The following is an 18,195-nucleotide window of genomic DNA, read 5'->3' on the forward strand; positions in this document are numbered from 1 at the left end:
GAAATCCGCAAGAAGATTGCATTTTGCTCCTGAAGTATCAGGGACTAGGGGAGATTCTGGAACTTTCAGGAGTTCCTTTACGATCCGAAAGGTCTCTCTGGAGGAGTTTGAGGAGACACAAATTTTCTCCTCGTAGAAAGCGGCCTGGGCAGCTTTGAGTGAGGTTTTGTAGGCTCTGATGGCTGACTTGTAAGCAACTTTCGAGTTATTGGCCCAGTTCCTCCTCCATACCCGTTCTAGTTTTTTACAAGCTTTCCTTTGATCCCTGAGTTCTGGCGTGTACCAGGGGGATTTGAAGGGTCTGCTTTTTTTCTCTACTCTTTTCCTCGGGAGGGCACAGTCAAAGGAGTGCTCAATCCAGAGAGTAAAGTTCCTGTCTGCTATCAGCGGGTCTGGATCATGTGTAGGAGCAGATTGCTCTAGTATAGTTGTCCAGTTCTCGAGTGGAAGTTTAGACCATGATCTTTCTTGGCATCGTGTCGCCGGGGCTTGGGGAGTGTCTAGGATGGTTTCCCAGTTAAACAGAATTAGGAAGTGGTCGGACCACGGGATAGGTAGTGGATCTCTAGGTTCCAAAGTTGGGATATTAGAGAAGATAGGATTGAGGAGGTGCCCTTTAGAGTGGGTGGTATAAGGGTTTTTGAGCAGGAGATCGTAAGACTTTAAATCAAGTAGTAATTCACCTGCCACTTTATCTAGCGGGTCATTGAAATGGAGGTTCAAGTCTCCCAGAAGTGTAAAGTTGGTCGAGGACGTGGCTAGCGAGACAACTGTCGCCAGAAGAGAGCTGCCAAAGTGCCCTAGGGCACCCGGAGGGCAATATACAAGAAGACCTGACATAGTTCTAGTAGGGGAGAACTGAATGGTGAAATACACATTTTCACAGTCTGTGATGTCGCTGTCCACCAGCCAGCAGGAGAACTGGTCTTTGTATATGATGGCAATCCACCCCCTTTGCCGATTGGCCTCTTCTGGACCTGGATCAGGTATCCTGGGAGAAGGGCTCTGACTATGTCCGGATCGGAATTTGGCACTAGCCAGGTCTCTGATAGGAACAGTACGTCCAATTTGAAATCCTGGATTAGGAGATTGATTTATAGGGCGTGCCTGGGCAGCGACCTACAGTTCAGAAGAGCCATGCTCACCCGGGTTGTGATGTAGGTTGGGGACTTTTTCCTCGCTATTGAAAATTGGCAAGAACTACAGTGTGCGTGGGGATTTTCTGGGCTGAGCGAGTTAACACACGCAGAGTATCTATTTCCTCTCAGTTGGAGGAGTGCCTTACGCGAGTAGGAGATGACTGGGACAGGGGCATTATCAGAGCTTCCTGGCCCTGGGCCCGAACTGGCACGGACGGGCGCAGACGGGCTATAACCTTTATATAGCACGGGTTTGATTAACCTGGTCCCATTCTTCTTTTCACCTTTGCCCTTCCATGGAGCCTGGCGAGGGGAAGGAGTCACAGGAACCACAGATCCAGGAAGAGAAGTAGACGCTCCCTTCGGATAAACAGAACCCACCTCTCATTATTTTGTTATTTTCTTGTTCCCTAAATTACCTGTGTGTAAATCTTTACCAAACAGACACAAAGGAAGTCCTGAAATAAAGAGGCACTTTATGTCAAAAGGCAACAATGACCCCTCCCTTATTTCACTAGACACTCGGACAGCCTTACAGGGTGATGTGGGAAGGTTACAATACGCGGAACCTGCATGGCCAAAGGTTTTGGGGTTCTACGTGATCTGCGCCGTACCCTTTGCAAACTTGAGAAGGAACTCAAACAAATAGAGACTGAACTCTGAGGTCTGAACTACTGCCGAAAGCTCTCTACATTTAGAGAAAATCTCACGGAATATAAAGAAACAGCCACATCAGAGGGACGCTTCTGCAGGAAATACCATAATGCGTGCAGATAAGGGGAGGGCGAGCGCCCAGGCAGGCAGTTGGCGCAAACGGTACGGCGCCTAGATTCACCAATTATGTCCTCGAGATTAAAGATTCTGAGGGAATACAGCACAAGGACAGTCAGGACATTATGCGCACCTTCTCTGACTTCTATACTACATTATACAGCACTTGCAGAACCGAATCCCCTGACTTTGCCCCCTTCCTGCAAGATATCAATCTAGGCTGGTTGAGCGATACGCAGCTGGAGTTCCTTGCGGCTCGCTTTGAAAATGATGAAATATGCAAGGCAATTATGCAAATGCAGTCTGTTAAGGCCCCGGGCTCTGATGGCCTCCCTGTAGATTTTTATAAAGCTTACATAGCCCAGCTGCTTCCCATTCTTAAAATCGTCTTTAATGAAGCACTGGAAATTGGATCCCTGCCCCCCTCCATGAGACTAGCACTTATTTTGTCCCTTCTCAAGCCTGGCAAAGCAGCAGATTGCTGCGACTCATATAGACCCTTATCTTTAATTAATACGGACACTGTTAACAACAATCTTTTATATAGCGCTAAAATTCTTGCCAAACATCTAGCTAATCGCCTCAGCCTTTTGATGGATAAGCTGGTACTCCCCGACCAGGCCGGCTTCGTTCCTGGGTGAGCGACCTCGCATAATCTACGCACGCTCTTCTCCACACTGCACACGATCGACCCAAAAATACCCATTGCTGCGGTATTTCTCGACGCCACAAAGGATTTCGACTCTGTGGAATGGGACTACCTCTTTGGGATTTTACAAAACATGGGCTGCCCGTGGGGATTCATTTCCTGGGTACGCCTGCTTTACACTGTACCCATAGCCAAGGTCCTTATTAACGGCCACTCCTCATCTCCCATCCCAATATCTTGAGGGACCCGACAGGGGTGCCCGCTGTTGCCACTCCTATTCGACTTAGCTATTGAGCCTCTTTGCAGCTAAAATCAGACAATACCATCAAGATAAGACCCTCCGCTGCCCACTCCGACATATCCTGATTTCCCTGTATGCGGATGATATCACGCTATATGTCAGAGAGCCCCAGGCGAACCTCAATCCGCTGCTTTGAGAATTTGTGTGATTTGGGGGTCTATCTGGGATTCATATGATTTGGTCCAAATCTCAACTCTTCCCCCTCACCTCTAATTAAGTGGTGCCCTGACGAGGTTAAATATCTCGGTATTTGGATATCCGCAAATCACGATGATCTGATGCGCCTCAACTACGGTCGTACTCTAGATGGGATTAGGGACAATGTTACCCGCTGGATCACCCTCCCGCTATCCATGGCAGGCCGCATATCCTTAATTAAAATGGTCATCCTCCCTAAACTCCTTTATCTCTTCACAAACGTGTCCTATGACCCAGGTAGGGGTTTTTTCTCGATGCTCCGTACAGAGCTTATTCGCCTCACTTGGGGAGGTAAACAGCCCAGAGTGCAGTGGTACATCCTCACTCACCCCTACGCACAAGGAGGGTTCGATATCCCCAATTTTGAACTCTATTATATATGCACACAGGCTCATTATGTACACTTCTGGTTTCACCCCCCCAGATACATGCCTCAAGTGGCTGCCGAACACTGGCTATCAGATCCCATCCCATTAGACAGTGCTATCTTTGCTGCTGGTGCTAATCGAGCGGAGACCCAGACCCCGATCACTACAACTGTTAGGGCATGGCAACATATTGCTACAAGAACCTGTGCCCCTATGCTATACTTACCTTTGCTTCCCTTGTCATACAACCCAAAGATATTGGTCCTCCAGGAGGGAGTATTTAAGACCCTTGCTAAATATGGGATTAAAACTTGGGGAGACCTCTACTTCCAGGGCAAATTCCGAACCTACAACAGCTCTTCGCTGCGATACCCCTCTCTCCCATGGACCTTTTTTTATATATCAGGGTTGCGGCAGGGATTTAAGGAACACACTCCATCTTTCCCCAGTGAGCCACCGAAGGTCGCCACACTTCATCTTATATTGTCGGAGATGCGGCACCTCATCTAGTTTCTTCCCTCTATCGATCTCTGTACACCACTCAATCTGCTTCACGAACCACCTCCAGGGATAAATGGTCCACAGAACTGCAGCTAACTATAACTGAGGAGCAGTGGACCTATTGCTGCGTACAAACAGAGCATAGCACATCCAGTAGCCACCTCCGGATACTCCACTATAAATACATACACCGTACATATTATACACCTGTTAAACTCTTTTGCTTTCGATTGCGTGATGATGATAGATGCAGTCGATGTGGGGCTACAGGGGCTGACTTCCTCCTTCTGGCATGGGACTGCCCTGTTGTGCAGAGGTATTGGCTTCAGGTTTTGGAAGCCCTGGAACAAATAACATCGCTACACCTCCCACACACTCCTCTTTTCGCCCTTCTTGGCTATATCGCAACCATAGCAGCGCCACATAGAAAATGTGTCTCCTTCAGTCTTCTCCTCGCCAAACGCTGTATTGCATGCCGTTGGGGCCGAGTCCGGGCTCCTAAGTTTAAGGCATGGATCCGAGATATGGTATTCTGGCAAGACCAAATGTACGCATTCGCTGAACTACTCCCACTTTCCTCCCGGCTCAAGACAATTGGGGACCCCTCACTCCCTATCTGCTTCCACACCCTGTTTCTGATGTGGATGACACACAACCTGACACTGGTGACTGCCAGTGCCCCTCAGACTCTTGACTGGTTGACACGCATCACCCCTATCCCCCCTCAATCCTTTTCTCCTCAGACCTCACCATATGATTGAATGCTGCCATTGTATGTACTGTATGGTCTCTCTCATTATGTTGTTGCTTGTGCCCCACTGTATGAATCATACTCTTACTGTGGTTTATTGACTCTCAGATCAATGTTGTTGGCCTACTATACCCGTTTCATCTGTATACCTGCATTGATACTCAGTGTGTACTCATGTCTGCCTGATTTGTATTTTTTGGAAAAAGCATAAATAAATGTAATTTAAAAAAAAAAAAAGTTCCAGTGGAAGTGATACGCAAACCTTGTTTCTCTAACTATGTACCGGAAATTATTGGAACTTATTGGCCCTGATGTTGCTCAGTGCAGAGACAGTGCTGACATACTGGCAGCATTCATTACTCCACACTGAACTCTACTAGCCGGAGGGGCTCGATGGAACTGGCCAGCTACCAGGATGATGTGGCCTTGGGTTGGCTTGGGAACTCACAGAGAGAATTCCTAGATGCCCATTTTGAGCTGGACGAGATACGCAAAGCTATCATGCATATGAAGTCTGGTTAAGCCCCAGGCCTAGACGGGCTACCCATAGACTTTTATAAAACGTATATTGACCACCTAGCTTCCATACTAAAAACAGTGTACGAAGAGTCCCAAGCGAATGGGATTCTCCCACCCTCGATGAGAGGCGCCTATTACCTCCCTCTTAAAGCCCGGAAAACCTGACAGTCAATGCAACTCTTACAGGCCGCTATCCCTAATTAATAATGATTAATAATTAATAATGATGCTAAAATTCTGGCTAAGGTACTGGCCAACAGGTTACATTTATTAATGGAAAAACTAGTCCTCCCCAACCAGGCGAGGTTTATTCCAGGTTGTGCAACCTCCCACAATCTCCGTACCTTTTTTCCGTATTACCAAATGTGGACCCGGATCTGGCACTTGTGGCAGCCTTTCTAGACGCCACCAAAGTGTTTGATTCAGTGGAATGGGACTATTTGCTGGGCATACTTCAGCGCATGGGAATGCTAATGGGGTTTTGGCTTGGATAGGCCTGTTATATAAATCCCCTACTGCCAAAGTTTTAATTAACAGAATGCCTTCCAAATCACCAGGGCTACCAGACCGGGATGCCAGCTCTCCCCTTTGCTTTTGGCGCTGGCGATTGAGCCCCTTGCGGCAAAACTCTGGCAACACCATCAGGATCAGGCCCTGTGGTGCCCCATGCCTCAGGTGTTCATTTCCCTCCATGCAGACGACATCACCGTGTATATAAGAGACCCACAGCAAAACTTCAATCCTATCTTGAGAGAATTCATTATTTTTGGGCGACTCTCCGGGATCCACATCAACTGGGGGAAGTCGCAGGTTTTCCCTCTCACCTCAGCTGCCACTCAATTCTCACTAGACTTTCCCCTCGAATGGTGTAATTCAGAAGTTAAATATTTAGGCATTCGTATAACCAGGGACAGGGAGGAATGAATGCGCTTAAATTACAGTAGGGCATTGGATCACATCACAAGTTGTCACACATTGGATCTCCTTGCCGTTATCCTTGGCAGGGCGCACTTCCTTGATCAAAATGGTAGTTCTCCCGCAGTTACTATATTTATTCATGAATATTCCATACAACCCCGGCAGGCACTTCTTTACGACTTTACGATCGGAACTTATTAGACTGACATGTGTGGGGGGGGGGGGGGGGTCAAGCAACCACGGCTGCAGTGGGACGTAATTACCAGACCATACTCGCAGGGTGGTTTCACCCGCCCCGATACATGCCACAAATAGTAGTGAAGCAATGGCTTGCGGTTCCCATCCCTTTGACAGGCATGATATATAATATTCCACAACCCAGTGACATAAACACCACGACAATTACAATTACAGTATCTGCCTGGAGACGCATTATGAAAATACTATGTGCCCCCATGTTTTGCTCTCCATTACTCCCGATGACATACCACCCCTGTTACAAGAGGCGGTGTTCAGGAAAGTCATGGCGAAGACGCACAAAACAAGCTGGGGGGACCTTTATCACAATGGAAGTTTTCTCACCTTAGAACAAATATTCCATAGCATACATCCTCGCCGCTAGATGTGTTTCTCTACGTGAGACTTAGAAAAGGTGTACGCGACACTACCCCGGCTTACCCACTAGAACCTCCGACGTTGGCCCCACTCCATACAATGCTTCAGGCTCCATTTCTGGAGCACCCTATCGGACAAACAGTGGTCTTACTGCTGCCTACAGATGGAACAAGTGTCAGCAAGTTGCAGACTTCGCATTACACATTTTAACTTCTCACTATATTACACGCCGGCCAAAATGTACAAATATAAACTAAGGAACACCGATAGGTGTGATAGGTGTGGTATGGGCGATGCCAACTTTCTCCATTTAGCATGGAGTTGCCCAAGTGTATATGAGTACTGGCGTCAGGTATTTGAAGCACTGGAACAGATGACGTCATTGTCACTAGCCATGTCTCCAACACTTGCGCTGTTGGGGTACACTGAACTCATAGAAAAACCCTCTCGCAGATACCTCGCTATGGCACTACTGATGGCCAACCGTAGGGTTGCATGCCGCAGCGCCCCCCAAGGTCAAGGGCTGGATCAGGGATTTATTATTCTGTCAAGAACAACTGCTTAATTATGCGGATCTGCTCCCTGTGACGTCTGGTCCCCAAGATATTTAGGGTCCTTTGACAGACTATCTCCTCTCTCATCCTAGACACAGTGGCGGAAAATTCATGATAATAGTAGTTACGAGATATCTGTATATGGCCTTGAACACTCTGGAAGGGATATGTAGTTTCTGTTACCTGCTTGCAGATACATATTGTAACCTGGCTTGTGGATACCTGTCAACATAATAGCTGCAGCACACATTTAACTGTATTGCTTTTCTTCAATTCCTATAGCCCGACGCCCAGGATATATTGTTTGGGGTCAAGGGCAACAGGTTTTACTGTGTCTTTTGTCCTTGGGACAAGTAGGCCCAACCCCCTGCATCACAAACCCTTTGACTGCCAGTTTGCAGTTCCACATTAAGGATCAGGGAAGGGTACTGCCTGTAGTTAAGTTAATATTTGTGTGCATATGTTAATGCTGTTCAAACTTGTATTCATGGTTCACTAATTGAAAGCCTTTATTATTAGGGAGAGCGCTCTAAGTAAATGTACGTTCTGACTGCACTACTGACAGTGGTTCCAGTATGAAAATGTGTACACACGGTTTCAAAGTTTAGCAGCATGAGGCTATGCATGATGCTCACAGAATGCTCTCTGGTTAGATGCAAATACTTGCAGAAGCTTGAAAGCAAGATTAATGTTTCTTTGCTTTCAATATAAAATGTTCCTAAAAAATGAAAGTAGAGAAAAAAACATTTTGCTAAACTACTGTAAAATTTCAGGTACCATTTCTTTGCAGCATCATTTAGTAAAATGTGTTGATGCATGCTAGTATTTCCCAAAAATATTCATATTGGAAAATTTGTGTAACCAGTTTCATTAAGATTATGGGAAACAAAAATAAACGCCTTGGCAAAGCTAGAAGGTCTGACATTGGTGGTCAGCTTTTTAATTTTGGCAATGCGTGACTTGTTTTGGCATGGCTTTTGTAAAACCTTATTGATGTGAGAGCTGCCGGGCCCTCACCATTATAACAAACATTGGCAAACGCAAAAATTGTTTTTGGTCTCAAAAAAGCACACAGTGCCACATTAGTTACTGGCACTAAACAAAACTACTTTGTGTACCGATATGCTCCTTGTGAAAAAGCAGAATGCTGTGACTCACAGTGAAGCCAGCCGATTCAGAGAGAGAGAATTTTAATAAACACAAAAGGTCATGGTTAATGCCAGACCAAATTAGGGGCCCAATTATTAAAGAAAGTCTCAAAAGTGCACCTTTGGTATATGGCTTTCGTGAATTCACAAGAATTTACATTAGTAGGGCAAGACATTGTACTTCAACAAAATATTTGTGAACTGCATTTTAGCATGAGCAAATATGCATGTGTAGATTTGCTCATGTGAAAACCTGGATGTTTGAAAGTTAATTTTCCCTCCAACTACTTTTTTCCCAACTCTGAATGAAGGATTACGTCTGCCACTCTCAGGAGTAAATTTCCAACATTTCTCAGTATGGGAAAGATTAGAGAAGATTTGTTGAAAACCCTTAAAACATGCAAGTTAGTAGGTTTGCACAGACTCAATAGAGCATTCCAACCCTATAACTACTGCTTACCACCATCTTCAGCCCCAGTATGTAGATCAGCGGAAACGTGGCAACATAAAATGATTACTAGTTTTCAAACACTACTATGGTATATGCCCTAGCATATTCAGAGAGGCTATATAAGATCTCTTATATAATGAGATTGCTGCCATAATTTGTGGAAGCACTACATGGCACTAAAGGGACAAGTGGAATTTGTTACAGGACAAGTAGATTTATGAAGCAGCCTGCCCCATGGACAAGTAGATATTTTAATAAATAAATATAAATGTTTTCGATTGTACCGATCTACACTGCATTTGTCACAAAACCTTTGATGAATGATGTAGGCACCTATAGAGGGTGCACATATATATCTGCAAGTATTGTGAGATTTTTGCTTGTTACTTCCTATAAAAATCTCAAATACATTTCAATATATGTATATATCAATTCCATTATATTCTATGGGATTTATATTTTGGTGGACGGGATATCCCTCACCGCTGTGACTGAGTAATCCGTCCGCCAAGATCTAAATAAGGCACACAGTCTTTTTACCTAAATGTTGTGATATTTGGAATTAATCTATTTGCATGAAATTTTTGCCAGAAAAAATCCCCCATGTTGTGTACCTGAAAATCTGTTGACCCTAGCTCAACTTCATGGCCAGGTACACCGATTTCCTATTCACAATATTGTGTGAAACAATTGCTGGTTGTGTATTTTTGTTGTTGCTTAGGCAAGGAAAGTATTATACACATATAATTGTAATAATTTGTATATATGTTTTGCAGAATGATTGCTACTACAAAGGATATGCTCTAGACATCCCTAACTCCAGTGTGATGATTAGGACTTGTTCTGGATTGAGGTAATCTGAACATTTTACACATGTATAAGTTATTATTAATGAGTTTTCACAAACCGGAGGGTAAGCATGCGGGTCAGTTTAATTTCCATAACCTCTTTAAAATGTGTAAGAAAATATTAAAGTTCACACATTTTATCTAGAATGAGAGCAGCTAATGTACTGCAGAACACAACTCAGAATTTATGTTTACACTTGTTTGGCCTTGCGGCTAAGCTGCTGTCAGTGCTTACATTTTACTGTATCTAGTATAGGTGGCAAGCCAATTATCGGTGCTGGGGGCTCAGGAGAGAGGTTTTTCAGGATTAGGCACACAACTGGCCACTGGGGTGGGATTGAAGGGGAATTTTTTAGGATGGTCACAGCGTTGTATGAACAGAATCTATAGCAGAATAGAAGGGGGACAACTGTGTGTGAGTTTAGGTTGAAGAGGATTAGGACCAATGAGGTTAAATGAAATGGGGACAATTGAGGATTGAAATAGGGTAATCAGAAAGGGAGCACAAGATAATGAATTTAGTATTAGTGGGCAGGCAACAAGACAAAGATAGAATCTGATATGAAAGACATTTGTTATAATGCATATTACATTTCACCATAAGAACAATGGCAGGGGAACTGCCATTTATGATAGTAAGGTATGTTATTATAGTTTAAATATCAATGCATTGTGGTGTGTGAGGGCAGCAACTCAGCTAAATGTTACGTTTATTAAGTTATATGTATTTGTGTAGTGTACACTTTCCTTTGGGAGGTATCCTGGTGCTGAAGCAGGAGCTGCATGGGCCGAGCCAGACCCTAGGTGAAAAACCAGTTCTTCAGTTTCTTGCAGAATTCAAGAACTGAGGAGGAGGCTCAGGTGTGATGGGTAAAGTCATACCATGCTTTAGGAATGTGGTAGGAGAAGGCAGGACTGCCGCATCTGGGTCTGCGTATGTGGAAGGCGTGTGCAAGCAGGAATTCGGCTGAGCGAAGGGGTCTGGGAGGTTTGTAGAAGTTTATGCAGTTGAAGTAGGTGAGGTCAATGTTATGTGAGGCTTTGTGTGTGTGCTGAGGAGTTTAAAAAGTGCTTGTTTGTGGATTAAAAGCCAGTGGAGCTCATTGAGGTGTGATATGATTTGAGTCTGGTGTGAGAGGTTTGTTGGTGAGCCTGCTCGCAGAGTTTTGTGTGATCTGGAGTCTTCTAGTCAGATGAGCGTTGGTTTCAGAATATATAGTGCGTTGCCGTAGTCCAGCTTGCTGGTGATGAGTGCTTGTATGACGGTTCTAAGAGTGTTGGTGGAGAGCCATTTGAAGATCTTTTTTGCGTTTTTTGAGTGTGTGGAAGCAAAAGATGGACACTACACCTTTGTCCAGTCACAGTGAGCTGATCCAGCCAACCCTTATGGTGATTGCAGTGGTCTTAGACAACCTTAGAAAGCTTTCTAAGTGGTAGCTGTGGAGAGCAGCCTTCAGGCTTAGTCCAGAAGGAGTGTAAAGCAGCTTGTTTTGCCAGTACTTAATCTTATGGTATAGGTTAAGGGGAAATAATCACAGTGTAGTTATAAAAACTATGTATTTAATATTAACACTCACTAACACAAATAGCAAGTCGGGATCACAATTTTAAAGAAGAACCACCCTTCCCAGCAGACCCTGAGGAAACCCTGTGGAAGATTCGAGGTTGGAGAGTCACCCCCCTGTGGATACCCCAGGACCAGGATACCTACACAAGGGAAGTCGGGTGCATAGGTGTCAAGTGACATCGGAAATCGCCGTAGGCTACAATGGAGGACTTCAGGAAAGGTGCTGCTAGAGAAGAAGACGAAGGAATGCCGGGGAACCCAAAAGGTAGGTTCAAGGTGAGAAGAACCTGCAAGCAGAGGGGACAGAGTCTATGCCACTTAGGAGTGACCAGGAGGCACGGAAGGCGAATGCCCACTGATGTCAGTAGATGCAGGGGAGTTGACAGTGCCCTTGAAGTTGCAGCTGTACAGACCACACAATGCCGAGGAGGACCAGGAGTCGTGCACGAGCTGTCCTACATCGGATGTCAAGAGCCAAGGGGTCAGTGTCCGGCAGGGGCACCAACAAGCCTTGGCAATGGCAAACAATGTAGTCAAAGAAAAAGATGCCATGTCGGGACCAGCAAGGTCCAAATGACTCACCACGAGCAGGTGAGTCAGTGCAGGCCCAGAGCAAGCAGTGGAGCCCACTGGAGCCAAAGAAGACTCTCAAGGGGACCCATGGGCCACGAGTACAGGAGTCGCAAGAGCACCTCAAGCAGCTCACCAATAAGGAAGGCCCATGGTGCAGAGGATGCGATGCGGGCACAGATCTTGACTGCAGGCGATGCTTGAGGTAGGAGCTTCTTGGAGCCTGAAGATCTCTGGAGGAGAGAGTCAACAAGCCTTGGCAACAGCAAGTCTGTGCTGTGCACAAGGGGTTCGGTCCCAGTGGTTCCGACGAGGGATACTGGCCTAAAACTCGGTAGGAAGACAGTGCAGGCCTCAAGGGAGTTGCAGAACCACCATCTGTGTTGCTGAGCCTTTCGGAGTCCGTGGGAGCCCAAGATCAGAAGACCAGTCAGCTGCATTGCAGTGCCTGTAGATGCAGGGGAGTGATTCCTTCACTCAAAGGGAGATTCCTTTAGGTGTCTTGGATGACCATAGGTCCATTGAAGAACCTGCTTGGAGTACAGACACGGATGGTTCAGCAAACTTGCAGGACGACGAGACCAGGAGCAGCAGGAGTCTTCCCAGTTCCTGTTTCGGTTCCCAACACGAAGTCCAGCGAGGTTCAGAGTGCCCAGACGGTTGAAGTTGAAGTGGTATGTGATCTGAATCTTGTCCCACGACTAATCTAGGGACCTACCCACAGGTAGGCCCTTAAGTACCCTAAGGAAAGGGTTGTAACAATTCAAGGGGTCCCTCCCAGAGGAGGGGTTGGACAGTGAGGAGGATACTCCCATGTCGTTTGTCCAGTTTTGCACTAGAGCGGAAGCCAGTGACTCCCTGAACTAGAGTATGCACAGAGGACACCAAATGTGCCCTTCAAGCAGTCTCAGTGGTATTGGCAAGCACCCCCACCCTGTCCCAATACACTAAGTCCTGTCTGGGAGGTGGTCACACCTCCCTGTGACAGGATACCTATTGTCTTGCCTTCCTCTGCTTGAGCTTGGCTCAGCAGCAGGAGGGCAGATTCATGACTCTGGTCGGCAGCAGCCATAGTTTGCTGTCCAGGTCCAGAAGGCTGGTACCGGGAGCACTGGGGACCTCCCGGAGTAGCTTTACAGTGCATGGAATCTGATTCCAACATGTTTGATACCAAACGCAACAGGGTTAGTTACAGCCAGTTTAGAGATGGCCATCGCATAATGACGAATGGCCACTCTATGTATCTCAATGGCTGATGCACTTACAACCTGGGAGAATGGAAAGGTCAGACATGAAAAGGTTGAACAGGGTCGGTGCGAGGACGCACCCCTGTTTCAACCCTTTTGTAGTCAGTATTTCTTTCAACAGACAATTGCCGGCCCCCAGTTTTATTTGGATCCAGGTATCTGTATGCAGTAGAATCAATAGATTCAGTAATTTGGGATCAACCTCCCACTTTGAAAGCTTTGCCCACAGTTTTCCTCTGTCAATGCTGTCAAATGCGGCTGAGAAATCGATGTAGCACACATATAATGGTTTTTTGAGTTTGATTGTAGCATCTATCAGCAGGGAGAGGGCTAGAATGTTTGTTGTGGTCCCTAAGTTTTTTTGAAATCCAGTCTGATTGATAGGGATTAATTTTTTGTTTGACGCCCAAACAATTAGTTCTTCTAAGAGAAGCCCCGAAAAATATTTGGCATCTATATCTATAAGGGCTATGAGCCTGTAGTTCTTAGCCTCACTCTTGTTGCCTTTTTTATAGATTGGTGCAATTATTGAACCCTTCCAGGAGGACGGAAATTGCTCAGCCTTCCAGATTTCTACAAAGAGCGGGAGCAATTGTTCGGCCCAGTAAGTTGGATCTTGCTTGTAAAGGATGGGAGGGATTCCATTTGGGCCTGGGGCTCCCTCCTTCCGTCCTTTCGCAATTCGACCCTTCAGCTGCAGAATCGAGCCTGGAAAGTTGGACTCCTCGACTAGAGGTTTTAGGGCCTTTGTGTTCGCCTGGCCAAACTCTGGAATTCGTCGTTAAAGTGTTTCATCAGATGATTTACCCAGGTGACCTCAGTGATGTGGGAGTTCACTCCAGGGGCGTTTGGGTTCTCTATTTTATTAACAGTTTTCCAGAATCTTGCACTGTTATTATTTTATGAGTCATGGAGCAGTTTAGCCCAAGTTTTTTCGGTGGATTCCTGCTTGATTCGCCACAAGATTTTGTTCGTATTACACTTTAGTGATCTCAGTTTGGTCACTAGGTTGTTGTCGCTCCCATCTTTCCGTAGCTCGCGAAGTGTTTTGTTAATAGCAGTTTTTATTGCCCTTAAATTGGAAGTTAGAGGAGTCTGAGAATATTTTTTTGGGTTACTAATCGGCCGGGCGAATATTTTTTGGCTTGTCCGTACGTCGGTTTCTTTAATGAAGTTGGATTTGATGTTCATTAGGCCGAAGGTTTTCAGAAAGGACTCCCAGGCGATTATTTTATTGTCCTTCAGCACTGCAACACTTTCCCAGCACGTCATCGCTTCTTTCGCCAATCGTTCAGGGTTACTATTGTTACACTTGATTCTTTTGTATTTTGTTGAGGTCGATAGCTTTGGGCCATTAGTTGGAAATGTTAGAGCTGTCCCTTGTGCCCTCAATGTCGATTCTTGCGGGAGGTGCTCCCTGCAGTCGGATGTGCTAATTTTAAAGTCTTGTACTAATGTAAACAGTGAAAAAGATAGGAAGGTGTAGTCGATCGCCGAGCTGGAGGTAGAGTTGTAAAAAGTTGCTACTTGGGGTCGGTCCCCCAGTGATCGCCCATTTATCGAAATCAGGCCCAGGTGTGTTAAGTCTTCTATTAGGCTTTTTGATAGATTCGTTAGTTTGCCCCATGGACACTCTTCCAGTCGGGGGAATCCCCCTTGTATGCAAATGATCTTCCGTTGGGTGATTATTTTCTGACGACTTCGAAAGGAACATGTTAAAGTCTCCTGAAACAATAAGGTTCGAAGTATCCACTTCCGTTATTAATTTGTGCAGTTCTGTCACCAGGAATTTAGCGCCGTTTTTTTTACCTTTTGGGTGCAAATAGGTGTTGACCAGAATTAGTTCTTGTCTATTGGTTCCATCTATTGATATTTCCAGCTGAACTGCAGTGATGCCGTTTTCCGATCCCGAAGTGTTTTTATTTAGCAGTTCTTTTGCGTACTTTATTGTTTGTATCGAGGTGTATATGGATAGTCCACCTTTCTCATGTCCAAATTTTGAAGTTCTCCTAGCTTGGAGGTGGAATGTTTTGAAGCCCTGCAGATGGAACGGTTCTGATAACCAGGTTTCTTGTAGCAAGATCAAGGGACCAATGTTTTTTTGCAAGGGTGATACTCCGGCCTTTCGTTCAGCTGAGCTTCCACGTGCTCCTCTCAGTATAGATTTTTTGAGTATGTCAGGGCGGCAGGGTCGAATTAACGTTTTCATGGAGATTGCGGAGTAATGGTACGGGATAGCCGGGGTTGAGATACAGTTTGATTCGAATCCCCCAAGCTATTAGTTGATTTTCTTCTTTTAGGATTTTTTTTGCCAGTTCTCCTGAGTTCCAGATTGTTTTTGTTATTTCCTGGTCCGATAGATGTTTGATTGTGGTATAACAACCTGGGAGAATGGACTCCGGGGTGCCGTCACAAACTCTTTTGCCCACGCACAGGGAACCAGAGACTTATCTTCAGGAGAGCCTTTACCGAGTAGTCACCGGCACTGTTGCCCTCACCGCCGCTCTCGCTGTCTCTCACCTCCCACTGCCGCAGCCTCTCTCCACCTGTGCTGCGGGGGAGTGTGGGACTACAACTCCCAGTGGCCACCGCGACCGGAAGTCGCGTCGAGGCGGAGCGCGCCAGGAGGCGCTGAAAAGCGAGCATCTCCTGCAGAGGAGCGGGTGCTGTCACAAACTCTTTTGCCCACGCACAGGGAACCAGAGACTTATCTTCAGGAGAGCCTTTACCGAGTAGTCACCGGCACTGTTGCCCTCACCGCCGCTCTCGCTGTCTCTCACCTCCCCCTGCCGCAGCCTCTCTCCACCTGTGCTGTGGGGGAGTGTGGGACTACAACTCCCAGCGGCCTCCGCGACCGGAAGTTGCGTCGAGGCGGAGCGCGCCAGGAGGCGCTGAAAAGCGAGCATCTCCTGCAGAGGAGCGGGTGCTGTCACAAACTCTTTTGCCCACGCACAGGGAACCAGAGACTTATCTTCAGGAGAGCCTTTACCGAGTAGTCACCGGCACTGTTGCCCTCACCGCCGCTCTCGCTGTCTCTCACCTCCCTCCCCCTGCCGCAGCCTCTCTCCACCTGTGCTGCGGGGGAGTGTGGGACTACAACTCCCAGCGGCCTCCGCGACCGGAAGTCGCGTCGAGGCGGAGCGCGCCAGGAGGCGCTGAAAAGCGAGCATCTCCTCCCGCGTCGCGGGAGCGCGCGGGGCCGCGCCGGGCTAAGCCCGGGCAAAGGGCGGGCCCTCTGTGGCCTGAAGTGGCCGGGTCGGGCCACCTCCCTAATATTGTAAAGCCAACATAAGAAACATACGGAGCGTGGGGCATTATAAACTGCATAAGGATGAGCAAACCTTTGAAAACACCGATGGCAACAAGATCTACCAGCAGATTGAAAACTGTGAGTACACCTTTGCCAACCATAACTGCAATAGACATAATGTTGCAAAAAACTATTAATGTCGTGGCGGATGCCATCCAGGATTCGGAGAGGCGACTCTCTTTGACACCAGACTTATGCTTTCCAAACTTGTCCTCGCACACTACTAACAACACCCAAAATATGGATGATACTGTTTCATCACAGGAGTCTTTACTGATGCAATCATTCTCGGAGTTACCAAGATCACACGTTAAAGATAATACATCTAAATCTTTGTTTAACGACCCAACAATCAATCTGGACAATAGCCTCCTGATTCTAACCAATCATGTAAGCAATATAAATCACGACAATGCTACTTCTCCAGCTTTGGTTGCCCACTCAGTGGAGAGACAACCATTGGCTACTGTTCTAACAGACTCTCAAATTCCTAAACAAACCAATATTCACAAGGGCACTAGGAGAAAACGAAAAATAAAACATCCTATGAGGAAAACTCATCTCCTATTAGGTAAACCCAAACGCTCTATCAAAGACATGTGGCAGCAAACAACTCTGGGGAAACCCACTGAACCAACACATGGAGGGCCCTCCCTAATATCTTTACAGGATTACGATACACACGGAAATGACAAAAACAACAAAGGGAGTTCTCTGGTTAATGAGGAAACAGGCCACATAGATAAGAATCGCACTACGAACATACCATCCATGAGTGAGATTGAAACTCTGATTAAATCACTCTTTCAACCTATTAGCCATCAGATCGCTCATATCGAAAAGGCATTGAGCAAGTTCGAGAGGACTCAAAATGATATTTCAACTAGTATTCTCAAACTCCTTAAATTACCCAATACATTCCCTACTTTTGTTCCAGCCTCTACAACCCTTAACGTTAAAAATCCAAAAACCGCAAACAAGTCAAGTAATCCGTCAAGGGACACAGATAAAAAGAAAGAGTCACAGCATCAGAATCACCCCACTATTGATTTAGCATTAAACACACAAAACGCTCATCCTATGGATAAGCTTACAGCTTCATCTACAGATAATACGCAAAATATCCAGGTATGTGAGGATGATGATGACAGTGAGTGGGCGACAGAGGGTTATCCTTCTAATGTAAAGATAGGCATTGCGGAGAGTATAAAACACGCAGCCCCACCAAATGTTAACATTTCAACTAAAGTAACAGGTGCACAGCAACCTAGACCCTCCACAACACGAATATCATCACATATAAACTTACCACCACAGTCTAACCCTTATACAATAGTTATGATTGGGGTACCCAAAGCAGATGAAAATAGGGAGGAAACACACGAGGAATTAAAGAACAAAGTGATGCAATGGCTAACTAAAAACAGGCCTCTTCCCTCCCATATAATAGGAACCATCATGCATGTTAAGAGAGTAGAGTGGGTGGGCACACGTTTTAAATCCACAGAGGGCGACTGCATCGTGGTCACCTTTAAATACGTAGGAGTGGCGAAATTCATTACAGACTGGAGGAGCCCTTCGACAAACAGTCTGATTCGTACAATGGGTCTTAGTTACTTTTATCATGTTCGATCCAATAGCCAAAGGAATAAATATAAATATCACCATGTTCAAGAAGGACCCTATAACACGCAGCTATATCCACAATCTTGGTCGGCCCCTTCTGTTCCCCCTCAAGGCATGCCAGTGGGCTTTGAACCATACCCATAT

At 46.0% G+C, this 18,195-nt stretch overlaps 1 protein-coding gene across 3 annotated transcripts in view; it reads left to right on the forward strand.

Moving 5' to 3' along the window:
* LOC144791046 (disintegrin and metalloproteinase domain-containing protein 9-like) overlaps positions 1 to 18,195 on the forward strand; it is a 1,785,694-nt gene that overhangs the window by 298,282 nt on the left and 1,469,217 nt on the right. For all 3 annotated transcript variants that reach the window (XR_013602283.1, XM_078665681.1, XM_078665682.1), the window contains exon 5: positions 9,660 to 9,736. Coding sequence is in view for 2 of the 3 variants with exons in the window: in XM_078665681.1 (XP_078521807.1) it covers positions 9,660 to 9,736 (77 nt within the window). In the remaining variant the exon portion in view is untranslated. The remainder of the gene's footprint in view (positions 1 to 9,659; positions 9,737 to 18,195) is intronic.

Source organism: Lissotriton helveticus, chromosome 11 (assembly GCF_964261635.1).
Source record: "Lissotriton helveticus chromosome 11, aLisHel1.1, whole genome shotgun sequence".
In the NCBI taxonomy this organism is placed as follows: Eukaryota; Metazoa; Chordata; class Amphibia; order Caudata; family Salamandridae; genus Lissotriton; species Lissotriton helveticus.